Here is a 22,740-nt window from a genome sequence, read left to right as displayed (position 1 = left end):
ACAACTTTTTATCCCTGTGAATAGCACTTTTGTTGCTTAGTATCTTGTCTGTGGAAAGAAATCGCGCATCATATACTCCATCTTAAGTATACGGTGGTAAACAGCACACTATATCTCAAGCAGCCTTCCACGCGTATCCATGAGACCAACCTATCATGTATTTCAGGCACTTAAATGTTCATATTTACAGCCACAGTAAATGCCCACGCAGTGCAACACTCAAGCTTTAAAACTGCAATGCAAAATAAGGCATCAACAGTTTTGGCATCTTAAAAACGTATGTAAATGTCATAAAGTTTCGGTCAGCTTCACTCTGCATCATTCCTTATACCGATACTCCTCATCTGGCAAATACCGCAGTTATATCACCATTCGTCATTTCGGTGTATCTTTTACAACATGACAAGAACTCTCACGGAAGTTGTGCCACAACCGTTCCCAAACCGTAACATGGTGAAAAGGTAAAAGTTCACTCATTTCCTTTCACCCGTTCACGATGGACTGCGCTCAAATCGTGGCTATCCTTAATCGTACACCCCTGTAGTCTCGACCCACATACTCTTACCGCTCCTCAGGGACTCCGAACGGTAAATCAACCCGGCAGCACCTACGCCGACCGGAGCTCTTCTATTTAAATGTGACGCGCGCTCTCTCGCAGCATCCAAGATCACATGACCCCTGCACTAGACTCAACAATGATCTGGCAAGTGCGGGCGCCATCTTAGAATGGTGAAAGCACATAATGAATAAAAGATCGTGCCCTGCAATGATTCTAATACTACAATGTAAATTGTACAAAGTTTGCAAAAAACGACATAATTTAGTGTAGTACTGCCCTGGACTCTTGTGAATCATTCCGCAATACAAGTAAAGAGTTAGAAGAATATCATTCCAAATGCACAGTTACACGAGTGTATAAACAGGGCGACCTGCCCTGTTCCGCATGGCCTATTAGTCAGTCCACACAAGTATTGACACAAATACATATAGACTCACAGTGAGCTCCTGCCTCACCCCTATTCGTCAATGTCAACACTAGGACAGTCATGGTTTTATACAGCCAAAATTCATCTGCTGATCTTGTTTCACTCAATCTGGTCATTAAGGCCAATCTGATCTACCTTCTCGGAAAAGATCCAACGTGCTTCTTTAACAGCAAGTTTTTTCTCCACATCGCTTACGTCACCCACTACCTTCTCAAGTACAACCCATTTTAGCGCTTTATGATTGTGTGAATGTTCCCTGTAATGTTGTACCAGACGTGTGGTCAATTTTCCGGCCTTAATTGTGCATAGGTGTTCTTGCACTCGAACCTTGTCCTTACGAGAGGTTAAACCTATGTAATACATTCCACATGGGCAAGTCAAACTGTAGATCACATTTGATGAGTTACAATTACTGAACTTGTTTAAATACCACGTCCTCCCATTGAGCAGCTGGAAGTTCAGTCGTTTTTTCCATTAACTCACAGACCGAACAACAGCCGCACGGGGAGTGACCCGATGGAATGGAGGTGCTCATGGCGCAGATCGGAGCTTCCGAATCCCCTCTACTTCCACGGACGGAGTGATTTCGCAGTCACACGCGCATACACACATCACATAACAGCAACATTCATCCTACCACTCTATCCGTGCCATGTATAAGGGGAAAACACTTTCTGTACTTAACCAATCTGCATATACCTTGAGGTCAATGGCATCAACTAGTTGCCATAGATCTGGTGAAAAACATCATAATATTCTTTATATTCAATAAACATGACAATAAAATAACCACCCGACACAGTAATTCAAACAGAATATTGTTTATCTAAAATTGTAAGAAAAGCCAATTAAATGCAAGTTCATTTCTCTCATATTTACCTATTCTGGCTAAAAGTCGTTTTCTAAGTCAGAACCGGTCCTCAGCAAAATAGTTAGAGTTTCTAGCCGTCATGTAGAGTCACCGTCCTCTCCGTCAGCATCGGGACCTCTGATCATCAGTTCGGGAAGAAGTGGCGCTAGACCTCTCTAGTCTACTAATATTTATACTAAATTTTACATTCCAAATGTTGCAATCAACAGTCGAATGGCGGAAATTATGACGTCGTGGTACATTGGGATACAACGATAGTTTTTCACACGCATTGATAGTCTCAAATAATGAATAGAAATTAGGAGTCACTAACTAATTCGTTACTTCTACGGATGTCTCTTTAGGATAAAATGTATCTCCTTCGTGGGACATTTATAAGTTCATCAAGTCAGTATTTGGATTGGTAACAAATCTTCACGTTCAGGGGCATTTGGCATCTCTCCCGGATTTGTCGTCCTGTTCATGGCTTTTCAGGTCGATGGAAGGGCAAGGTCGCAGTCAGCGCGAAGCCTCCTGTCAAATTTTCCATCTACTCGAATGCAGGCTGCGGGTGGTAGCCATTTTCTAGCAGGCCACAATGGTCAACTTAAGTAAAATGAAACACAAAACATAATTACTGCATGGAAATGATTATACAGTGTTTTTCCCCTGCTAAAACCCTTATGTGTATGCATTTACCTAGCTATTTGCGACATCAAGAAGCCATTAATGTGTATTAATTATAAGCGCAAAACAAAATAACATCACATAAGCAACATCTATTCTGTCAGTTTGCTCACCAGCTTAGTTCACTTATTATTTTAGCCATGCAATAGCATTCCCACGTGTAATTCTTCTGTTAATTAGATTGGTTAGACATGACTCGACAAATCTTTAATAATTAATAATTAATCAGTAGTACTTTTAATTATAACATACGAACATGAAACAGGTATTTGGTTTTTTAAAGTAAAAACCCTGCTCCATCAATCCCCTCTTTGGTGATATCTTATCACCACAAAAAATCAAAAATCCCAAAAATCAAATTTAATTTCCCCTTTTCAAGAAATTCAAAATGTCTTCCTGTGTATTTTTAAACCCTTGTTTCCATATCATCTTCTTTCTTAGTTTCTATATACATGCTTTCTTTTAATTCTTCTAATTCTATTTCTTGTGAATCTCTTTCTGGTTTCTTTTGTCTCTTTTTAACATTTTCTCTTGTCATTTTCTTTTTATTCCTTCTATATCTACAACACATACACCCTAATCTAAGAATTAATAATGCAACAATTACACACGTTAATGGAAATAATATCTTACCAAAAATGGTACTACCTATTTTAGCTACAAAATTCTTAATAGCAATCATCTTATTAGCCATTTTAGTCCAGATACTTTCAGCTTCCAGTGGTACCAATTCTTCATGCAAATCAGTAATATTTTTGATATAGACTTTTAGATCTTTGCTTTTGTTAGGAATGTAAGTGCAACAATGTTGAACTTTCAGCATTCCACAGACTCCACCCTCTTTTGCCAAAAGAATGTCAAGGGCAAGTCGATTTTGCATCGCCATAGCGCGTAAAGCAACCATTTCAGTATTTACCAAAAGAAAGCCTCCAGCGGTGCTTGTTGACAAGCGATCTACCACTGTTGACAGCTTCCGAATGCCAAATGCATTCAATGAAATTCCCACCCCTGGAATTAAAGCTCCAAAAATATCTCCTACAATTTCTGTCCATGTTTCTCTTCTATAGCGTGTTAAGGGATTAGTATGTTCAGCATTGTCTACTCTATCCATGTGAAAAATCTTTGGAAAGACCAGGCCCACATAACATGTGCCAAACCAATGGTCAGGCAAACGGTAATAAGCCTTGTTCCCACAAATATAATACACTCCCGGAAAAACTGGATCCTCTCCTCCTCTAAAAAACCGGTTGCAATAAAGTATGTATCATGGCACTCACTAGTCCCTATGAAATAATAATCATACTGGGATCTCTTCCTGGCAATGCATAGTTTGCCTTTCTGTGGTGCATCTATAGCCATAGTTGGACTGGCTCCATTTTTCAATTCTTTTTCTCTCTCAATATCCCACATTGTTTCACTCATTTTATGCCCTTCTGCTTTCTTGTGCATGTTCAACCTTCTTCTTTCAACCATATCTAGGAATGTTTTCTCTTCTTCTTTCAAACTGCAAGTTAAATTGTTTCTAAAAACATATTCTAATGTTAATTCTCTAGTTTCTATAAAAATCTCACCTAAAGTGTTAGCTTCTTTAGCAGGATTCAGTTCTTTATTCATAGGCAGTTGCCCAAGAATATTATCTATGTTAGACATATTATAATTAGGGCTCCCGGTTTTATGGTATTTATTTTTTTGCCATTTCCGTCTGTATTTATCCATATTTATTTTTTGGCCTTTTTTTCTGTATTTATCCATATTTATTTTTGCCACAAGCAAAAGGCGACGCTACAGCTAGTATTTTTCCACATTTATTTACATTGACAAGGCACACCTGGGCCCGGTTGTTATTGGGCAACACAATACATTCAGCTGAAAACTTTGCCATTGTAGTATAAGCACATGTGCATTTCAAGATACTTTGAGGGCATTGAGGCTCTTTCTGGTTCGTTAATGAAGTGAAGACCACTGAAAACCCGTTCAATATTTGCTGATGGTACCGGAATGACCAAAAGATTCTGTTAGAGCTTCACCCCTCTTTTTTTTAAATCGTTGAGGGTACGGTGTATGACCCCAACAGTGTTCACTTTATTTTGGATCCGGATCCATATTTTTCTTTTTTCCTGCTCTGCCACTTTCAATGACAATTTTCGAAACAGCTTGTCATGGCTGTCTACCACACCCTTAATCAGTGTGTCTATTTCCTTATTAGAAAACGTATTTTTCCTCTTCCTGGTAGTTTGGCTGTTCTCTGCTGTTGCTGTATCCATTTTGTGAAAGGGGCAGGTGTTGTTCCAAATGTCAATTTCACTCCTGTTCTGCTCCTGCAGTCAGCTCCCTCCTCTCACTGTGACTGTGCACTGAATGAGACTTGGGCTGCTGACTTCCTGGTAGTGATGTAATCAAGATGCATCAAATGTGTAACTCCGCTATTTGCGATTTTGCTATTTGCGATTTCGCAAATAGCAAGTTCGCACTTTGAGATCTCGCTAACTGCGATTGCGATTTATTGGGATTTGCTATTATTTCGCAATTTTTAAGATGCATCGATTTTTGCGATTCCTTATTTCTCGCAAATAAGGAATCGCTAACTTTATAAGGAATCGCAAATTTTGACATTGATGCATGTGCCAGTTAGCACTTTATTTTATCGCAAAATGCACCCTCCTGCCCATGTTGTACATAAGGGCGAGTTTCATACTAAAAATATAGCACAAAACCACAAGTGCCGCTGATGCTCAGTTTGTTCGCATTGTTCCCAAGCTCCTGTGTAAAAACAAATCTGTGTAATTATGCCTCATTATGTAATTACAAGGTTTCTGGAATTTTGCATATCAAGCATAACATGAAGTTTGCAGAATTACGTGCCACTAAGCCAGCGTTACAGACATTTGCCTTGACTTAATTCCACCCTACATAAACACATTTTAAGTAGCTATATTGGGATTACCATTTTATGATGTATTTATTTGTGCACACCATCTACACAACAAATCACTAAATACAATCTATGCTAAGGAAGGACAGCACAGTTGGTTTGCCTCCTGCATTACGCACTCTGGGAAACTGGCTAGAACCAGATTTACCATAAATAACATTCACAAACGTACATTGAAAGATGAAAAGATGAGGACTTGAAGGGTGTTTTTTAAATAAAAAAAAATGTAAGCTTTGGACCATCTCCTCGCAGCTGTGTGCTGGTTACCGTGTAGACGAACCCAATCTTGTAAACAAGAAGGCCGCCCTGCACGTGTCAACCAGTGAATAGGGACATGATTCTGTGGTTTGTGATTGCTTTTCCTTCAGGCGAGTGTGAGCGCCCAATGACAGTATATTCTTAGTAATATAAAAATATAGGGTTCTTTTCAGCAACACTTTGCATGCCAATTACGCGCCTGTCTACTTAGCATTTTTCAAACGTAAACAGAGGGGTAATCAACTTGTAATGTGCTGCTGGGTGAGATCACTTTGCTGTCAGACCATCTCAGTAGCTGGCATGTTTTTTTTCAGCTATATTTTACACCTCTGCCAACCTAGAACTGAAAAACAGCCCACGGGCGCGTTAGTACCAGAATCTATTCCTAAACTCGGGTGAATCTTGCTCTCGAATGAAGTGTCCTTGTTTCCTTTCTTTGATATGGTTGTCGAGATCCAAGGATATTTATTACAAGAAACCTCAATTCGTGACGTTGATATTGGCATTTGAAACGCAAATGCACTTTGTTTTCTTACCTTTCAGAAGCATGGCGCGCAATAGCAGAGAGAGGGTGATGCAAGAGTTGTGCACTGGCCTGGCAGGTTGCTGGCAGTGCGTACCTCCCCCCCCCACGTTTGTGGCAGCCCGGGCTGAAACAGCTTACACACAGCCGCCCCCGAGCACTTCACAGGTCTTTAAAAGACCATTCAGTTGTTAATGGGGCTTTGTTGATTGTTCACCCCTTCTAGAGCCCCTGCATCGCCACTCCGACTATTGCTGGAAGAATTAGCACATTACACAATACTGCCCTGTCAGCTGAAACCCAGAGGCATCGGGTTTTTGCTTGCAGGAATCGGGAGGCAGGAGACTAGCGCGGCAACATTTACTCGTATTTTACCGTTTATAAATATAAATACAGACAAAGGAAATATCGATTTCCGTCTGTATTTATATGTATAAATCCGTAAATACGGAAAACCGGGAGCCCTAATTATAATCTAATTTCCCTAATTGATAAAATATACTAATCAACACACTACATGAAATTCCATACGTAGCCGGAAGATGAATGTAAGTCACTCCTTCCGAAACAGAAGCAGGTAATTGCATACAGACGTAGCAATCCCTTACATCCATTGTCTTTACGTATTCATACAGCAATTTTGAAAACACATTGCTAGAAAAATCATTAATTGACCTATCCTTATGTATATACACATTGCTAGTTCCAGTTGGAATTATCTTCTGTGAACTCTTCCCTATGTTAGTCCTGTTCTCAGTATGTCCTTCTAAAGTGTCTATTGTTACTCTAAAAGAGATCAGTAGAGCAAGCGCGCTCCAAAGCAGCATTAATAATCCTGTACAGCAGCAGCACATCTTGCACCATCTTTTCAAGAAGGTACATCTACTTTGGTTATTCTCAGTGTTAGCCATTTTGTTAATTTGACCGTGTCTTTTGACTTAGCCTCTTCTACTCCACTACCGAGCTTTTCAGGGCAGCAAGTACCCACCAGATTATTACAATCTATTAGTTCTTAATTTTACTTCTTCACTTTCTTCTTCAAGTGACTTCTTTGGATCTACTCAATTTGGATTTTCATCACTTTTCACTGTATCCTCATCGAACTGTATTGGGTCCTGAACATCCGTCTCTTCTCCAATGTCGGACAAGATAACTCTCAGGATTCCCACTGCTTCTTCTTCTTCAACCACTTTCAGTAAAGCCTCCTCTGGACTTCCTTGACTGTCTGCCTCTTCTCCTTGTTCAGGCAGTGCCACATACGTCCATTCTGGTGACTTATACTTCTGGTTTGGTTTTCTGATTCTTTTAGTTCCTTCAGATATCTTTGTTACCTCTTCCTTCGTTGGATTTTGACTTGACACTTCGTTCACTTGTTCAGCTTTCGAAGAGTTAACTCGTGTCAGTCTATACCTCAGTCTCTTTATCTTGTTGGGCCAAAGATCACCTTTAGCATTTCTCTTTTGTTTTCCTTCTTTATTGTTTCTTTCTCCAATCCAAGTTCTCTTTCTCAGAACTCGTCCTCCATGTATCTCATTTTCACTTTCATCAGATTCTGTCTCAGTTGCTTCTTGTTCATCAACAGTTTTCTTTTCTCCAACAATTTCTTTTTCTCCAACAGTCTCTTTTTCCACCAATTGAGATTTCCCTACTTCTGTCCCTCCTCGCGTCTCCTACACGCAATCTTCTTGCTGTCTACTTGTCCCTTCACCTAGCTTGTTGTTGATGTTCCCTACACCTCCTCGGGGTTTTTCCGCAATCTGTCCCTCTTTCTTTTTCTGTCCCTTCTTCTTCAAGAATTATTTCAGGTGGAACTTGTCCAATTATCTCATTTGATTCAGGTGATACCTCTGTTGGAATGTTCTTTTCTTTCTTTCTTTTTGTATTTGTCACTGTCAGTTGGAACTTCAGGCACTTCTTCAGAATCTGGACTTGTCTCAGGAGTTTGCAATGTTCTTTTTAGAACTTCCCCTGGTGGGATGAAAATTTCTCTTGACTCACTTTCCCCACTTTCAGGATTCTTTTTTCTTTTTACTGTCTCACTGTCTGCATCATCACTGGAATCTGATTCTTCAAAGCATTCTTTTCCAGTGCCGTCTCTTGGATTTGGAACTCTCAGTGTGTGACTTGCATGTATCCAATTTTTCACTCCAGCACACTTCACAGCAGTCGTTGTGGTCAGAATGACTTGTCTTGGCCTTCCCCACCTTGGAACCAGGCAATTCCTCCTTCTGTGGACTTTTATTCTTACCCAGTCCCCTGGGCTTAGATCATGGGCTGGTTTCTTTTCAAGTGTGGTGGCGTCTTCTCCAACCTGGTGAAACACAGAATGAACTGCGTCAGCCAGGCCCTTACAGTAATCCAAAATCATGTCATCAGTTATAGTCATCAGCTTGTTGACTGGTGCAAAGGCATGTTTCATAGCACGTCCCATGATAATTTCATGTGGACTCAAACCTGTTGTTCTGTCTGGAGTAGACCTAATTGTCATCAGGACTAGAGGCAAGACATCCGGCCATTTCATTCCTGTGGCTAGGCACATTTTGCCAATTCTGTTTTTGATAGTACCATTCATTTGTTCAACCACACCAGAAGCCTCTGGTCGGTAAGCACAATGTAGCTTCTGCTGTACACTCAATGCTTCACAGATCAAACCCATGGTTTCATTATAAAAGTGTCCTCCTCTGTCTGATTCAATGGTCACTGGGAACCCATACCTTGGGATGAATTCTCTTAACAGTAGCTTGGCCACTGTTATCCCATCATTTCTTCTTGTTGGATATGCCTCCACCCACCTGGAGAACAAACAGACCACCACCAGGACATACCTCAATCTGTTGACTTGGGGCATTTCGATGACATCTATCTGCATTCTTGTGAATGGTCCTCCCTCCCTGCCTATGGTTCCTAGGCTCACCACTGTTTTCTTTCCAGGATTGAATTGCTGACATATCAGACATCTCTGACAGAGACTCTCTGCTATCAGCCTGAATTTTGTACTATACCAGGTCTGCTTAAAGGCCCTTATCATAGCATCCCTCCCCAAGTGTCTTTGGCCATGATACATCCTTGCCATTGTTGACAACATGCTATGGGGCATGACTGGTCTTCCATCCCTATAGACCCACACATGGTCTTTTTCCCTTGGTGCACAACCTGCTTTCACCCAATCTTTCATTTCCTCATCTCCTGCCTCATCCTGCAACTGCTTCACTTCCTCCCGGGTTCCCACCGCATTAGTAAACATTAAGGAACAAGAAGACATTTCTCTTTCTTTACTCCGATTAATGGAATGATTATTCCTTGCACAATATTGTGCTATGTCATTGGCAAATTTGTTCCCAACGGTGACAAAATCATCACCTTGACCATGAGCAGCACATTTTACAACTGCTAGTTCTTTAGGCAGCTGTATCGCCTTTAGCAATTTTCCAACCACTTCAGCATTCTTTATGGGAGTTCCACTTGAGGTCAGAAAACCTCTTTGTAGCCATAACTGGCCAAAATCATGGACAACTCCGAAGCCATACTGGCTGTCAGTCATCACAGTCACTCTCACATTTCTTCCAATCTTGCAAGCTTTCGTTAGGGCCACCAATTCTGCCACCTGAGCGGATTTAACTCCTTTCAAAGGTGATGCTTCCACAACTCCTGAAACTGTACACACAGCATATGCAGCACTCAGTGTTCCTTCATCCGTTCTCAAGCAAGATCCATCAACAAACAACACATGATCACTCTCAGGCAGTGGCAGATCTCTTATGTCTGGTCTTGGTTTTGTACAGTAATCAAGCACATCCAGGCAGTCATGATCAACTTCATTCCTCACTCCCACACATTCAGCATCAGGCAATAGTGTTGCTGGATTCACATTCACACATCTCTCAAGGCTCACATTTGTTGAACCAAGAATGACTTTCTCATATTTAGTCAGCCGACTATGAGACATGAACTGTGTCCGGCTCCTTGTTAAAAGGATTGCCACATCATGAGGTACGAATACCCGTACAGGATATCCCATTATGATTCCCTCACTTTGTTCCAGACTTCTGCATGTAGCAGCTACTGCTTTCAGGCAACCTGGTAAACCCACAGCTACTGGGTCAAGTGTTGATGAGAAGTATGCAATTGGCCTTCTCAGACGTCCATGTTTCTGGATTAACACTGAAAGTGCACATCCATTTCTCTCACTACAGTACAGCTCAAATTCTTTTTCGTAATCTGGCATTCCTAGGGCAGGAGCTTCACATAGCCTGTTCTTTAACTCTTTAAATGCTGCCATTTCTTCTGGGTTTAATTCCAATGGGTCTTTCACCTCACTTTTTGTTAATTTAATCAGTGGCTTGGCAATCAGGGAAAAGTTACTTATCCACTGACGACAGTAACCAACCATTCCCAGGAACATTCTTACTTCTCTTTGTGTCATTGGGGCTCTCATCCCTCTGATGATTTTAATCCTGTCAATGGTCACTTTCCTCAGGCCTTTCTCAATATTATGTCCCAAATACTGGACTTCTTTTTTGCAGAATTGCAATTTGGCTGGAGATACCTTTAATCCTCCATCTGCCAAGTGATTCAGTAAAGCAATGGTGTCTACTTCACAGGCTTCACGTGTTTTTGATGCCACAAGCAAGTCCTCAATGTATTGGACCAAAACTGAATTTTCAGGGATTGAAAAGAAAGCATGGCATAAATCAATTACTGTATACCATTCTGCATCATGGGGAATCTGATACAAAATCACTGATGGATTTGGCACAATGGGACAACATGACACAACAATCTTGTTAATTTTTCTCAAATCCTGTACTATTCTGAACTTTCCATTGGGTTTCTTCAGTCCCATTATTGGTGAATTACATGGGCTGCTCAATATTTCTCTTAACACCCCCTGCTGGATCATTTTCTCAATTATGGGTGTTATTCCTTCAATTATTTCAGGTGTCAGTCTGTATTGTGGAATGTTTGGGTAAACCACTCCCTCTTTTACGGAAATTTTTACTGGATCTACATTTCTCATCAGGCCCACATCTTCTCCAGTAACATCCCAAACTGCTGCTTTTACTGTCTGTTTTAATTCTGAGGGTAATGCATCTGGATTAAACACAGCATATGTTCCCATAGCCTCACATTCCCTGTTATCCATGGTCATTCGGTATAGGACATCCTCATCTGGTGTGTCAAAGGTTATTCCATCTGGAGTACAGAAAATAATGCAATTCATCTTGCACAGCAGGTCCCTACCTAGCAAGTTCACAGGACTAGTGTCACACACCACAAATCGATGCATTTCTGAAAATTTCCCTATTCTAACTCTTACTGGTTCCGTAAGATGAGTTTTGATCTGTGTGTTGGACACACCAACTACTTGGATTGCTTCATCCGAGAGAGGAAGATTCTTTATATCAGCTGACCTGACAGTTGATCTCGTAGCTCCTGTGTCAACTAAAAAAGTAACACTTTCACCATTGATTTTCCCATCTACAAATGGTCCTGCCTGGTCTATTTCTAGAGTTGCGCCAAGTACGCACTCTTCCTCCTCTCTTCGGCACCGTCAGAATTCTCCCTCAGAATCACTTCCCTCATTCCTTAGCCAATAGTGTGACACAGCGCCTGCACGTTTTGGCTTGTTTACCTGCTCTTCATCGTAGAACCCCGAATCTTGACTGTACTTCTGGGATCCTCTTCTTTGTGGCAAGGGTGGTTTTGGCACCTGATTCTGCTGTTTAACAGCCTTCTGCTGTTGCTGATGCTGACCACACCCCTCACTCTGCACCTGTGAATTCAATGATGGATTGTCATCATTAGTAGACGGTGGATTCTTACACTCGGATTTCCAGTACCCTAATTTTCCACAGTTGTGGCAGGGAAACCTTTTCTTTGCTTCCTCAATATTGCCTTTCCCTTTTCCTGAGCCAAACCTGGGTTTATTTCCTGGGTTATTTGCTTGTTCGACCAATTGAGCTTCCTGTCTTTCTGCAACTTTCACCTGTGCCCACATTGCCTTTTCCTTCAGTTTCCTTTGCTTTGCCTCAATTTCATCACTGAAGTATTTTGCATGTCTCAGGATCTCCTCAATCTTTTTGCTCTGCCAGTCTACGGTATGCTGCCTTATCATTTCACTGATTTCAGGTCGCAAGCCATACACAAATCTATTTACAAAATGGCTTAGATCCTTGTCACCCAGATGTTCCTCTCCACTGAACTGTTTGAAAGCCAGTATTAGTCTTTCATAGTAAGCATGGACTGATTCTTTCACTTCCTGATGTGTTCGATCTATCTTAACCCAGTCTGTTTCCTTGGGGGGTATCTTATTTTTCAGGAAAGCCATAACCTGCTCATACTTTTTCATAACCTCCGGGTCTGGAGCTCCTGTCTTTGGATCTCTCGGATATTCTTTAGTGGGCCAGTCTATGACTATCTTACATTCAGCCCACAGGTCTGCTGGTACAATTATATCAAACAGACTATTCAAGTCGATCCACAGCACCTTTGACAACTTCACAAATCTGTCTACCTGTCTATACCACTCGACAGGCTTCTCTCTTAGTCGAGGGAAATCATTTGTAAATGACAAAATATCTTGTCTGGTCCATGGGACATGTACGTACCCTCCTCCTGGAATCTCCCTCATAGGATAAGCTGTCACTGCTTTCTCCTTTTCTTTCAGGGGGAATGTTGAATAAGTTCTGTCTGCTGCATTCTCTCGTTTTCTATACCATCTATCTTTCCATTTTTCCACATCTCCCCATTTTCTCAGCAAAGCAATCATCTCCTTAATCTGCCCTGTTCGGCCTGCATTATTCAGATTCTCAATGTCCTTATCCGTAAAATCCACTCGGTAAGGCTTTTGTAAAGCTTTTACCTTCTCCATGTCAATTCCCATTTCACTGGCTATTCCTTTCAACCTGTCATGTATGTTCTTTGCTCTCCATGTGATACTCTTACACAGGAATAGAATCTCCCCTTCCTGATAATTTTTCAGCGTTTCTGTAGGGATTGTTCCTACAATCAACTCCTCCATTTCCATACGTATTCTAGCTACATCAATTCCCTGGGATTCCTTTTCTTTCCTCTGCAAAGCTTTCAGCCAATCATTCAAATCTTCCGCAGTTATCCCTGCGGATTTTTCTGCACCCCCTGGTTCGGTCACTCTTTGTGGTTCTAAGATCGATCCTCCAATCATTCTGTTCCCTTCCACACAACCGGAATTCAAACCTGAGTTAGTCTGCACATTCAACTCTCCTCCACATATGGTATGTCTCCACTGATTTTCTCCTGGTCTCCACTGATTTTCTCCCGTTCTCATTTCTGTCTGCTCTGGAGGAACAATCAATCTGTTGGCTACATATGGAGCTGGCAAACCACTTTCACCAACCCTCTGCTTTTCGAATACAGGCATAACCGGACCTATTGTTACAGGCACCGTAACTGCTTCAAGATTTTTCGTCAGTTCCCTGATTTTCTCTGTCAATTCAAATGTGGTCCTTGCTAGTTCTCTGGTCTTTTCATCCTCAATTTCATTCTCCCTTTCTCTCTCTCTCTCTCTCTCTCTCTCTCTCTCTCTCTCTCTCTCTCTCTCTCTCTCTCTCTCTCTCTCTCTCTCTCTCTCTCTCTCTCTCTCTCTCTCTCTCTCTCTCTCTCTCTCTCTCTGTCTGTCTGTCTGTCTGTCTGTCTGTCTGTCTGTCTCTCTCTCTCTCTCTGTCTCTCTCTCTCTCTCTGTCTCTCTCTCTCTCTCTGTCTCTCTCTCTCTCTCTGTCTCTCTCTCTCTCTCTGTCTCTCTCTCTCTCTCTCTCTCTCTCTCTCTCTCTCTCTCTCTCTCTCTCTCTCTCTTTCTCTTTCTCTCTCTCTCTGCAAGGGAATTACTGCTTTTTAACTCAGGGGTCATAACCTCTGTCTTTATAATCCGCAGGGTGTCTCTCATTGGGGTAACTGCTGTTCCTACCTCTGGTTCTCGTCTATACGGGGGTGGTCTTTTGTAGAACATGTCATCTAAGACATCATCATCAGACTCATTCGCCCCATACCTCCTTGTTTCTACATTATGTTCTTTTTCTGTACACTTTCTCCCTTCTGTCTCCTCTGCAGCTTTTACAGGATATCATCCCTCAGTCATGCTGGCATCTTGCCAGCTCCTCATCCGGTCATGATGAGTTTCGCGATCATACTTTCGCCCAAACATATACCTGTAATTCCCTCCACTCCTCTGCTTTTCTCGCTCATGCACTTCATCTTCCCATTCAGTCAATGCCTCAAATTGCGTAGGCCTAGGCCGAGGCTCTAGACCCATCATCCTCTCCCGTAAGTTCCTCATTATGGCCAGATTAAATGAGCCATGCTCTGGGAAAGCTAAAACTCCATCCTCTCTAGTATACTTTACCCAGTTATCTAACCAAATACAGGTATGATACCCATACTTCGCAACCATGAAGGATGCGGGGGTTCTACTCGGAGGAAGTAACTGACCTTCCCTAGTCACAATATCCTTATCCTTGTCAAACCAGTTCTTAACCTTACTAAACAAGGATTTCTTTTTCTTTTCCTCAGCATGGTAATACATTTTGTTATTTTCCGCAACCCTTCTGTCTTTCTACAACTATACGATCTCCTGTCCAATTGTAGCGCGACTCACACTAACGCACCAATCCTGGAGCGTCTACGTCACTGACTCAGTCCACTAATCCCAGCGCGACTCACACCAACGCACCAATCCTGGAGCGTCTACGTCACCCTGTATGTCTCCCAATCCTTGCACGGCGTATACTAGCACACCAATCACCGTGCTTCCACCGTTCTAACCCAATGTCCAATCACAGCGCGGTCTTCCTGACGTCAGCAGTCGCTGCAGCAGCTTCTGCTCCTGTCTCCTATCTCTCTCGTCTACCCCTCCTTTACAAAACTACTCGGTAGACTTTGTTTCAATTTCTACGAGTCTGTTAGTTCCAACATACAAACATCTCCATTGTCTGCTTCGCTAGCCACAGAACAGCAAAAGACCTTTCCCACGAGAATTCTGCCTTTCCCGAGAGCAGCGCTTACCTCTGCCCTACTACAGAATCGTTACTTCCGTTGATAAAGTAGCACATCCCTCAACTCTACCCTTCTAACAAGCTTCAATTAACTGTTTTCTCCGGAATGCTCCTAAGAGTTTCACAATTAACCAGAATGCCTTCTCATTCACGCACTTTCACACCAGAAAATGTAGTACATTCACACAGAATCCTGTCTTTCCCGAGAACAGCGAACAGTCTGTCCTACTACAGAATTATATCACACGTTAACAAAGCAGCGCTTACCTCTGCTCTGTCCTTCTAACAAAGCTCAGAGAGTCCCTATTACCTTTCCAGTGATAAGCGTTAACGGAATGCCATAAGGATCCCTGATACCTAAGACCAGAACTTCACAGATAACCTTCGCTATCATATACACTTCTTTCACACAGAAAATACGTTTCTAATGGCAACACACGGCGATGCTACCTCATCGGACCCAGACAATGCGACGCGCAACTTCAATTGTCACACGTTTTCCCCTGTCTACATACAGGGCTAACAATCCCGCCTTTTTCCGAGAGCAGCACTCCCTCTGCCCTACTACGGAACTGTCACTGACTTCCTACGTCCCAGAAGCCATACACACTACACAAAACTGAATACGACTTCAACATACAGTGTTAGTACAAACATCAATATCAATCAATAAGCTTATATACACGCAAATTCACCAGATCAAGACAATAGTTAACCATCATTCTGCTACCAAGAAACTGGCGCAGATCGGAGCTTCCGAATCCCCTCTACTTCCACGGACGGAGTGATTTCGCAGTCACACGCGCATACACACATCACACGCTGGTGGGGCCCATAACACCAACATTCATCCTACCACTCTATCCGTGCCATGTATAAGGGGAAAACACTTTCCGTACTTAACCAATCTGCATATACCTTGAGGTCAATGGCATCAACTAGTTGCTATAGATCTGGTGAAAAACATCATAATATTCTTTACATTCAATAAACATGACAATAAAATAACCACCCGACACAGTAATTCAAACAGAATATTGTTTATCTAAAATTGTAAGAAAAGCCAATTAAATGCAAGTTCATTTCTCTCATATTTACCTATTCTGGCTAAAAGTCGTTTTCTAAGTCAGAACCGGTCCTCAGCAAAATAGTTAGAGTTTCTAGCCGTCATGTAGAGTCACCGTCCTCTCCGTCAGCATCGGGACCTCTGATCATCAGTTTGGGAAGAAGTGGCGCTAGACCTCTCTAGTCTACTAATATTTATACTAAATTTTACATTCCAAATGTTGCAATCAACAGTCGAATGGCGGAAATTATGTCGTCGTGGTACATTGGGATACAACGATAGTTTTTCACACGCATTGATAGTCTCAAATAATGAATAGAAATTAGGAGTCCATAACTAATTCGTTACTTCTACGGATGTCTCTTTAGGATAAAATGTATCTCCTTCGTGGGACATTTATAAGTTCATCAAGTCAGTATTTGGATTTGGATTTGGATTGGTAACAAATCTTCACGTTCAGGGGCATTTGGCATCTCTCCCGGATTTGTCGTTATGTTCATGGCTTTTCAGGTCGATGGAAGGGCAAGGGGTGAAACACGTGTTGGCTGTTCTTTCAGTCACTATCACGGATAGAGTGACAACACCAATATAAAAAAGCTACAAAATGAACAAATGTGTGATTGGAATTTTTCCATAAAAATATAGGAAACTAATCTTGCCCTGACAATCCTGTTTGAATCTAATTGTGTATAGGTCATACTTCTATGCGCAGCCTGTGCTTAACGAGGTTTTAATATTTATAAAGGCGAACCTTCCTATATAATGGTGGATTAAAAGCTTTGGAGTTTCAGCGAATGACATAGGGGAATGTATAGATATATCCTGTGTGTTGATAAGGTCGCAGGTTACGCTATACCACTACGGGGCGAAACACTTGTTAGCCGTACAACCGAACATGGAAACCTTGACCAACTGTTCTCTGAATTAGAATGTGTGTTATTCGCTCCTATGTTTTCATGTCTCTGTATTCTTTGTCAATAATATGAGGCTAACAAAAGGAATCTTATGTATTTTTGACAATTATTGTCCAACATCTCATATGGTACGTGCATCCACCTGCTACAATGAGTCAGTTTAATTCTCGGGGTGCCATTAAATCCCTGCTTAGATCTGATGGCGCTCAGAATATTCCACCCCCCACAAATCCCTGCTCTGCGAACAGACCTTTGTTACAGAGCATGAGGTTACCAGCATTCAAGTGAGACCCAAGCCATAGATGCGCCAATGATCATTGATGAAATAAGGCTTCTGGCCATTGCTCTGATATTTTAGGTCAGCGGGTGTAATTTGGTTGCTTTGCTCCTGAACCTTGTGCTGGATAAAATGGAAGGGGGGGTGGGAGGTGGGGGGGGGGGGGGGACAGAATATCTGAAACAAAAATATTATGGGACAAAATTTGGTGTCAAGAATATAGAGGACAAAAATATTGTGGAGGTAATTTTGTATAGGCAAGCAAAGTTTAACTATATATAACTCCACATATATGTACCCGTACCCTGGCGAGATATAGAGATATATCTCTTCAAGGTATGTCGATGTGGAGTTAATAGTAAATCTACACTTACCTTCTCTGTATTTTGGTCCTTGATATTTATGACACGATATTCTGTCCACATGATATTTTTGTTTACAATATTCTGTTGGTGATCAGAAGTAGGTGCCCTGGCACCATTATCACTGTTTATGGTTTTTGCTTACCTGTGCAGGTATGAAGATGGCCGAGGCAGCTCTCACCAGCAGCAGGTGACGTGTTACCCCTACAAGGATGTCAACAACTGGTGGATCATAAAGGACCCAAACACGTGAGTACGGAGGGCGGCCAAGGACGTGCAGAGTTGTATTCTATCAGAGCCTCCTGGGCAGCAGGTCTCGGGGTAGCATTCTGCAAGATCACACTGAGCACAAGGGGGCACAGTGGGATTCCGCCAGAGAGCACTGAGCAGAAGGAGGCCAGGTGGGATTCAGCCAGAGAGCACTGAGCAGAAGGGGGCCAGGTGGGATTCAGCCAGAGAGCACTGAGCAGAAGGGGCCAGGTGGGATTCAGCCAGAGAGCACTGAGCAGAAGGAGGCCAGGTGGGATTCAGCCAGAGAGCACTGAGCAGAAGGAGGCACGGTGAGATTCAGTCAGAGAGCACTGAGCAGAAGGGGGCCAGGTTGGATTCAGCCAGAGAGCACTGAGCAGAAGGAGGCACGGTGGGATTCAGCCAGAGAGCACTGAGCAGAAGGAGGCACGGTGGGATTCAGCCAGAGAGCACTGAGCAGAAGGTGGCCAGGTGAGATTCAGCCAGAGAGCACTGAGCAGAAGGGGGCCAGGTGGGATTCAGTCAGAGAGCACTGAGCAGAAGGAAGCACGGTGAGATTCAGCCAGAGAGCACTGAGCAGAAGGGGGGCCAGGTGGGATTCAGCCAGAGAGCACTGAGCAGAAGGGGGCCAGGTGGGATTCAGCCAGAGAGCACTGAGCAGAAGGGGGCCAGGTGGGATTCAGCCAGAGCACTGAGCAGAAGGGGCCAGGTGGGATTCAGCCAGAGAGCACTGAGCAGAAGGAGGCACGGTGGGATTCAGCCAGAGAGCACTGAGCAGAAGGAAGCACGGTGAGATTCAGCCAGAGAGCACTGAGCAGAAGGAAGCACGGTGAGATTCAGCCAGAGAGCACTGAGCAGAAGGAGGCACGGTGAGATTCAGCCAGAGAGCACTGAGCAGAAGGAAGCACGGTGAGATTCAGCCAGAGAGCACTGAGCAGAAGGGGGCCAGGTGGGATTCAGTCAGAGAGCACTGAGCAGAAGGAAGCACGGTGAGATTCAGCCAGAGAGCACTGAGCAGAAGGGGGGCCAGGTGGGATTCAGCCAGAGAGCACTGAGCAGAAGGGGGCCAGGTGGGATTCAGCCAGAGCACTGAGCAGAAGGGGGCCAGGTTGGATTCAGCCAGAGAGCACTGAGCAGAAGGGGGCCAGGTGGGATTCAGCCAGAGCACTGAGCAGAAGGGGCCAGGTTGGATTCAGCCAGAGCGCACTGAGCAGAAGGAGGCACGGTGGGATTCAGCCAGAGAGCACTGAGCAGAAGGAGGCACGGTGAGATTCAGTCAGAGAGCACTGAGCAGAAGGGGGCCAGGTGGGATTCAGCCAGAGAGCACTGAGCAGAAGGGGGCCAGGTGGGATTCAGTCAGAGAGCACTGAGCAGAAGGAGGCACGGTGAGATTCAGCCAGAGAGCACTGAGCAGAAGGGGGCCAGGTGGGATTCAGCCAGAGCACTGAGCAGAAGGGGGCCAGGTGGGATTCAGCCAGAGAGCACTGAGCAGAAGGGGGCCAGGTGGGATTCAGCCAGAGAGCACTGAGCAGAAGGGGGCCAGGTTGGATTCAGCCAGAGAGCACTGAGCAGAAGGGGGCCAGGTGGGATTCAGCCAGAGAGCACTGAGCAGAAGGGGCCAGGTGGGATTCAGCCAGAGAGCACTGAGCAGAAGGGGGCCAGGTGGGATTCAGCCAGAGAGCACTGAGCAGAAGGGGGGCCAGGTGGGATTCAGCCAGAGAGCACTGAGCAGAAGGGGGGCCAGGTGGGATTCAGTCAGAGAGCACTGAGCAGAAGGGGGCCAGGTGGGATTCAGCCAGAGAGCACTGAGCAGAAGGGGGGCCAGGTGGGATTCAGCCAGAGAGCACTGAGCAGAAGGGGGCCAGGTGGGATTCAGTCAGAGAGCACTGAGCAGAAGGGGGCCAGGTGGGATTCAGCCAGAGAGCACTGAGCAGAAGGTGGCCATGTGGGATTCAGCCAGAGAGCACTGAGCAGAAGGGGCCCAGGTGGGATTCAGCCAGAGAGCACTGAGCAGAAGGGGGCCAGGTGGGATTCAGTCAGAGAGCACTGAGCAGAAGGGGGCCAGGTGGGATTCAGCCAGAGAGCACTGAGCAGAAGGTGGCCATGTGGGATTCAGCCAGAGAGCACTGAGCAGAAGGGGGCCAGGTGGGATTCAGCCAGAGAGCACTGAGCAGAAGGGGGCCAGGTGGGATTCAGCCAGAGCGCACTAAGCAGAAGGGGGCCAGGTGGGATTCAGCCAGAGCGCACTAAGCAGAAGGGGGCCAGGTGGGATTCAGCCAGAGCACTGAGCAGAAGGGGGGCAGGTGGGATTCAGCCAGAGCGCACTAAGCAGAAGGGGGGCAGGTGGGATTCAGCCAGAGCGCACTAAGCAGAAGGGGGCCAGGTGGAATTCAGCCAGAGCGCACTAAGCAGAAGGGGGCCAGGTGGGATTCAGCCAGAGCACTGAGCAGAAGGGGGGCAGGTGGGATTCAGCCAGAGCGCACTAAGCAGAAGGGGGCCAGGTGGGATTCAGCCAGAGAGCACTGAGCAGAAGGGGGCCAGGTGGGATTCAGCCAGAGCGCACTAAGCAGAAGGGGGCCAGGTGGGATTCAGCCAGAGAGCACTGAGCAGAAGGTGGCCATGTGGGATTCAGCCAGAGAGCACTGAGCAGAAGGGGCCCAGGTGGGATTCAGCCAGAGAGCACTGAGCAGAAGGGGGCCAGGTGGGATTCAGTCAGAGAGCACTGAGCAGAAGGGGGCCAGGTGGGATTCAGCCAGAGAGCACTGAGCAGAAGGGGGCCAGGTGGGATTCAGCCAGAGAGCACTGAGCAGAAGGAGGCACGGTGAGATTCAGCCAGAGAGCACTGAGCAGAAGGGGGCCAGGTGGGATTCAGCCAGAGCGCACTAAGCAGAAGGGGGCCAGGTGGGATTCAGCCAGAGAGCACTGAGCAGAAGGTGACCATGTGGGATTCAGCCAGAGAGCACTGAGCAGAAGGGGCCCAGGTGGGATTCAGCCAGAGAGCACTGAGCAGAAGGGGGCCAGGTGGGATTCAGTCAGAGAGCACTGAGCAGAAGGGGGCCAGGTGGGATTCAGCCAGAGCGCACTAAGCAGAAGGGGCCCAGGTGGGATTCAGCCAGAGAGCACTGAGCAGAAGGGGGCCAGGTGGGATTCAGCCAGAGAGCACTGAGCAGAAGGGGGCCAGGTGGGATTCAGCCAGAGAGCACTGAGCAGAAGGGGGCCAGGTGGGATTCCGCCAGAGAGCACTGAGCAGAAGGGGGCCAGGTGGGATTCAGCCAGAGAGCACTGAGCAGAAGGGGGCCAGGTGGGATTCAGCCAGAGAGCACTGAGCAGAAGGGGGCCAGGTGGGCTTCAGCCAGAGAGCACTGAGCAGAAGGGGGCCAGGTGGGCTTCAGCCAGAGAACACTGAGCAGAAGGGGGCCAGGTGGGATTCAGCCAGAGAGCACTGAGCAGAAGGGGGCCAGGTGGGATTCCGCCAGAGAGCACTGAGCAGAAGGGGGCCAGGTGGGATTCAGCCAGAGAGCACTGAGCAGAAGGGGGCCAGGTGGGATTCAGCCAGAGCGCACTGAGCAGAAGGGGGCCAGGTTGGATTCAGCCAGAGAGCACTGAGCAGAAGGGGGCCAGGTGGGATTCAGCCAGAGAGCACTGAGCAGAAGGGGGCCAGGTGGGATCCAGTCAGAGAGCACTGAGCAGAAGGGGCCAAGTGGGATCCAGTCAGAGAGCACTGAGCAGAAGGGGGCCAGGTGGGATTCAGTCAGAGAGCACTGAGCAGAAGGAGGCACGGTGAGATTCAGTCAGAGCGCACTGAGCAGAAGGGGGCCAGGTGGGATTCAGTCAGAGAGCACTGAGCAGAAGGGGGCCATGTTGGATTCAGCCAGAGAGCACTGAGCAGAAGGGGGCCAGGTGGGATTCAGCCAGAGCACTGAGCAGAAGGGGGCCAGGTGGGATTCAGCCAGAGAGCACTGAGCAGAAGGGGGCCAGGTGGGATTCAGCCAGAGAGCACTGAGCAGAAGGGGGCCAGGTGGGATTCAGCCAGAGCACTGAGCAGAAGGGGACCAGGTGGGATTCAGCCAGAGAGCACTGAGCAGAAGGGGGCCAGGTGGGCTTCAGCCAGAGAGCACTGAGCAGAAGGGGCCCAGGTGGGATTCAGCCAGAGAGCACTGAGCAGAAGGAGGCACGGTGAGATTCAGTCAGAGAGCACTGAGCAGAAGGGGGCCAGGTGGGATTCAGCCAGAGAGCACTGAGCAGAAGGGGGCCAGGTGGGATTCAGCCAGAGAGCACTGAGCAGAAGGGGGCCAGGTGGGATTCAGCCAGAGAGCACTGAGCAGAAGGGGCCAAGTGGGATTCAGTCAGAGAGCACTGAGCAGAAGGGGGCTAGGTGGGATTCAGTCAGAGAGCACTGAGCAGAAGGAGGCACGGTGAGATTCAGTCAGAGAGCACTGAGCAGAATGGGGCCAGGTGGGATTCAGCCAGAGAGCACTGAGCAGAAGGGGGCCAGGTGGGATTCAGCCAGAGAGCACTGAGCAGAAGGGGGCCAGGTTGGATTCAGCCAGAGAGCACTGAGCAGAAGGGGGCCAGGTGGGATTCAGTCAGAGAGCACTGAGCAGAAGGGG

The 22,740-nt window shown here is 45.6% G+C and overlaps 1 protein-coding gene and 1 long non-coding RNA gene across 9 annotated transcripts in view; one reads left to right on the top strand and one right to left on the bottom strand.

Annotated features, from left to right (window-relative positions):
• Window positions 1-22,740, top strand: part of POMT1 (protein O-mannosyltransferase 1) — a 128,444-nt gene that overhangs the window by 59,528 nt on the left and 46,176 nt on the right. For all 8 annotated transcript variants that reach the window (XM_085613941.1, XM_085613935.1, XM_085613936.1 and 5 more), the window contains one exon: window positions 18,035-18,130. In XM_085613941.1, coding sequence (XP_085470067.1) covers window positions 18,035-18,130 — 96 coding nt within the window. The remainder of the gene's footprint in view (window positions 1-18,034; window positions 18,131-22,740) is intronic.
• LOC146868902 (uncharacterized) lies at window positions 1,890-16,463 on the bottom strand. The gene is made up of 3 exons (XR_014966456.1): window positions 16,361-16,463; window positions 11,869-12,009; window positions 1,890-2,442 (listed from the first exon to the last, which is right to left on the bottom strand). It is a non-coding gene; the product is annotated as an uncharacterized LOC146868902 (long non-coding RNA).

The sequence above is a fragment of the Triturus cristatus genome, chromosome 1_2 (assembly GCF_964204655.1).
Source record: "Triturus cristatus chromosome 1_2, aTriCri1.1, whole genome shotgun sequence".
Classification (NCBI taxonomy): domain Eukaryota; kingdom Metazoa; phylum Chordata; class Amphibia; order Caudata; family Salamandridae; genus Triturus; species Triturus cristatus.
Note: the sequence above shows the minus strand (reverse complement) of the source record. Positions and strands in the feature narration are given on the sequence as shown.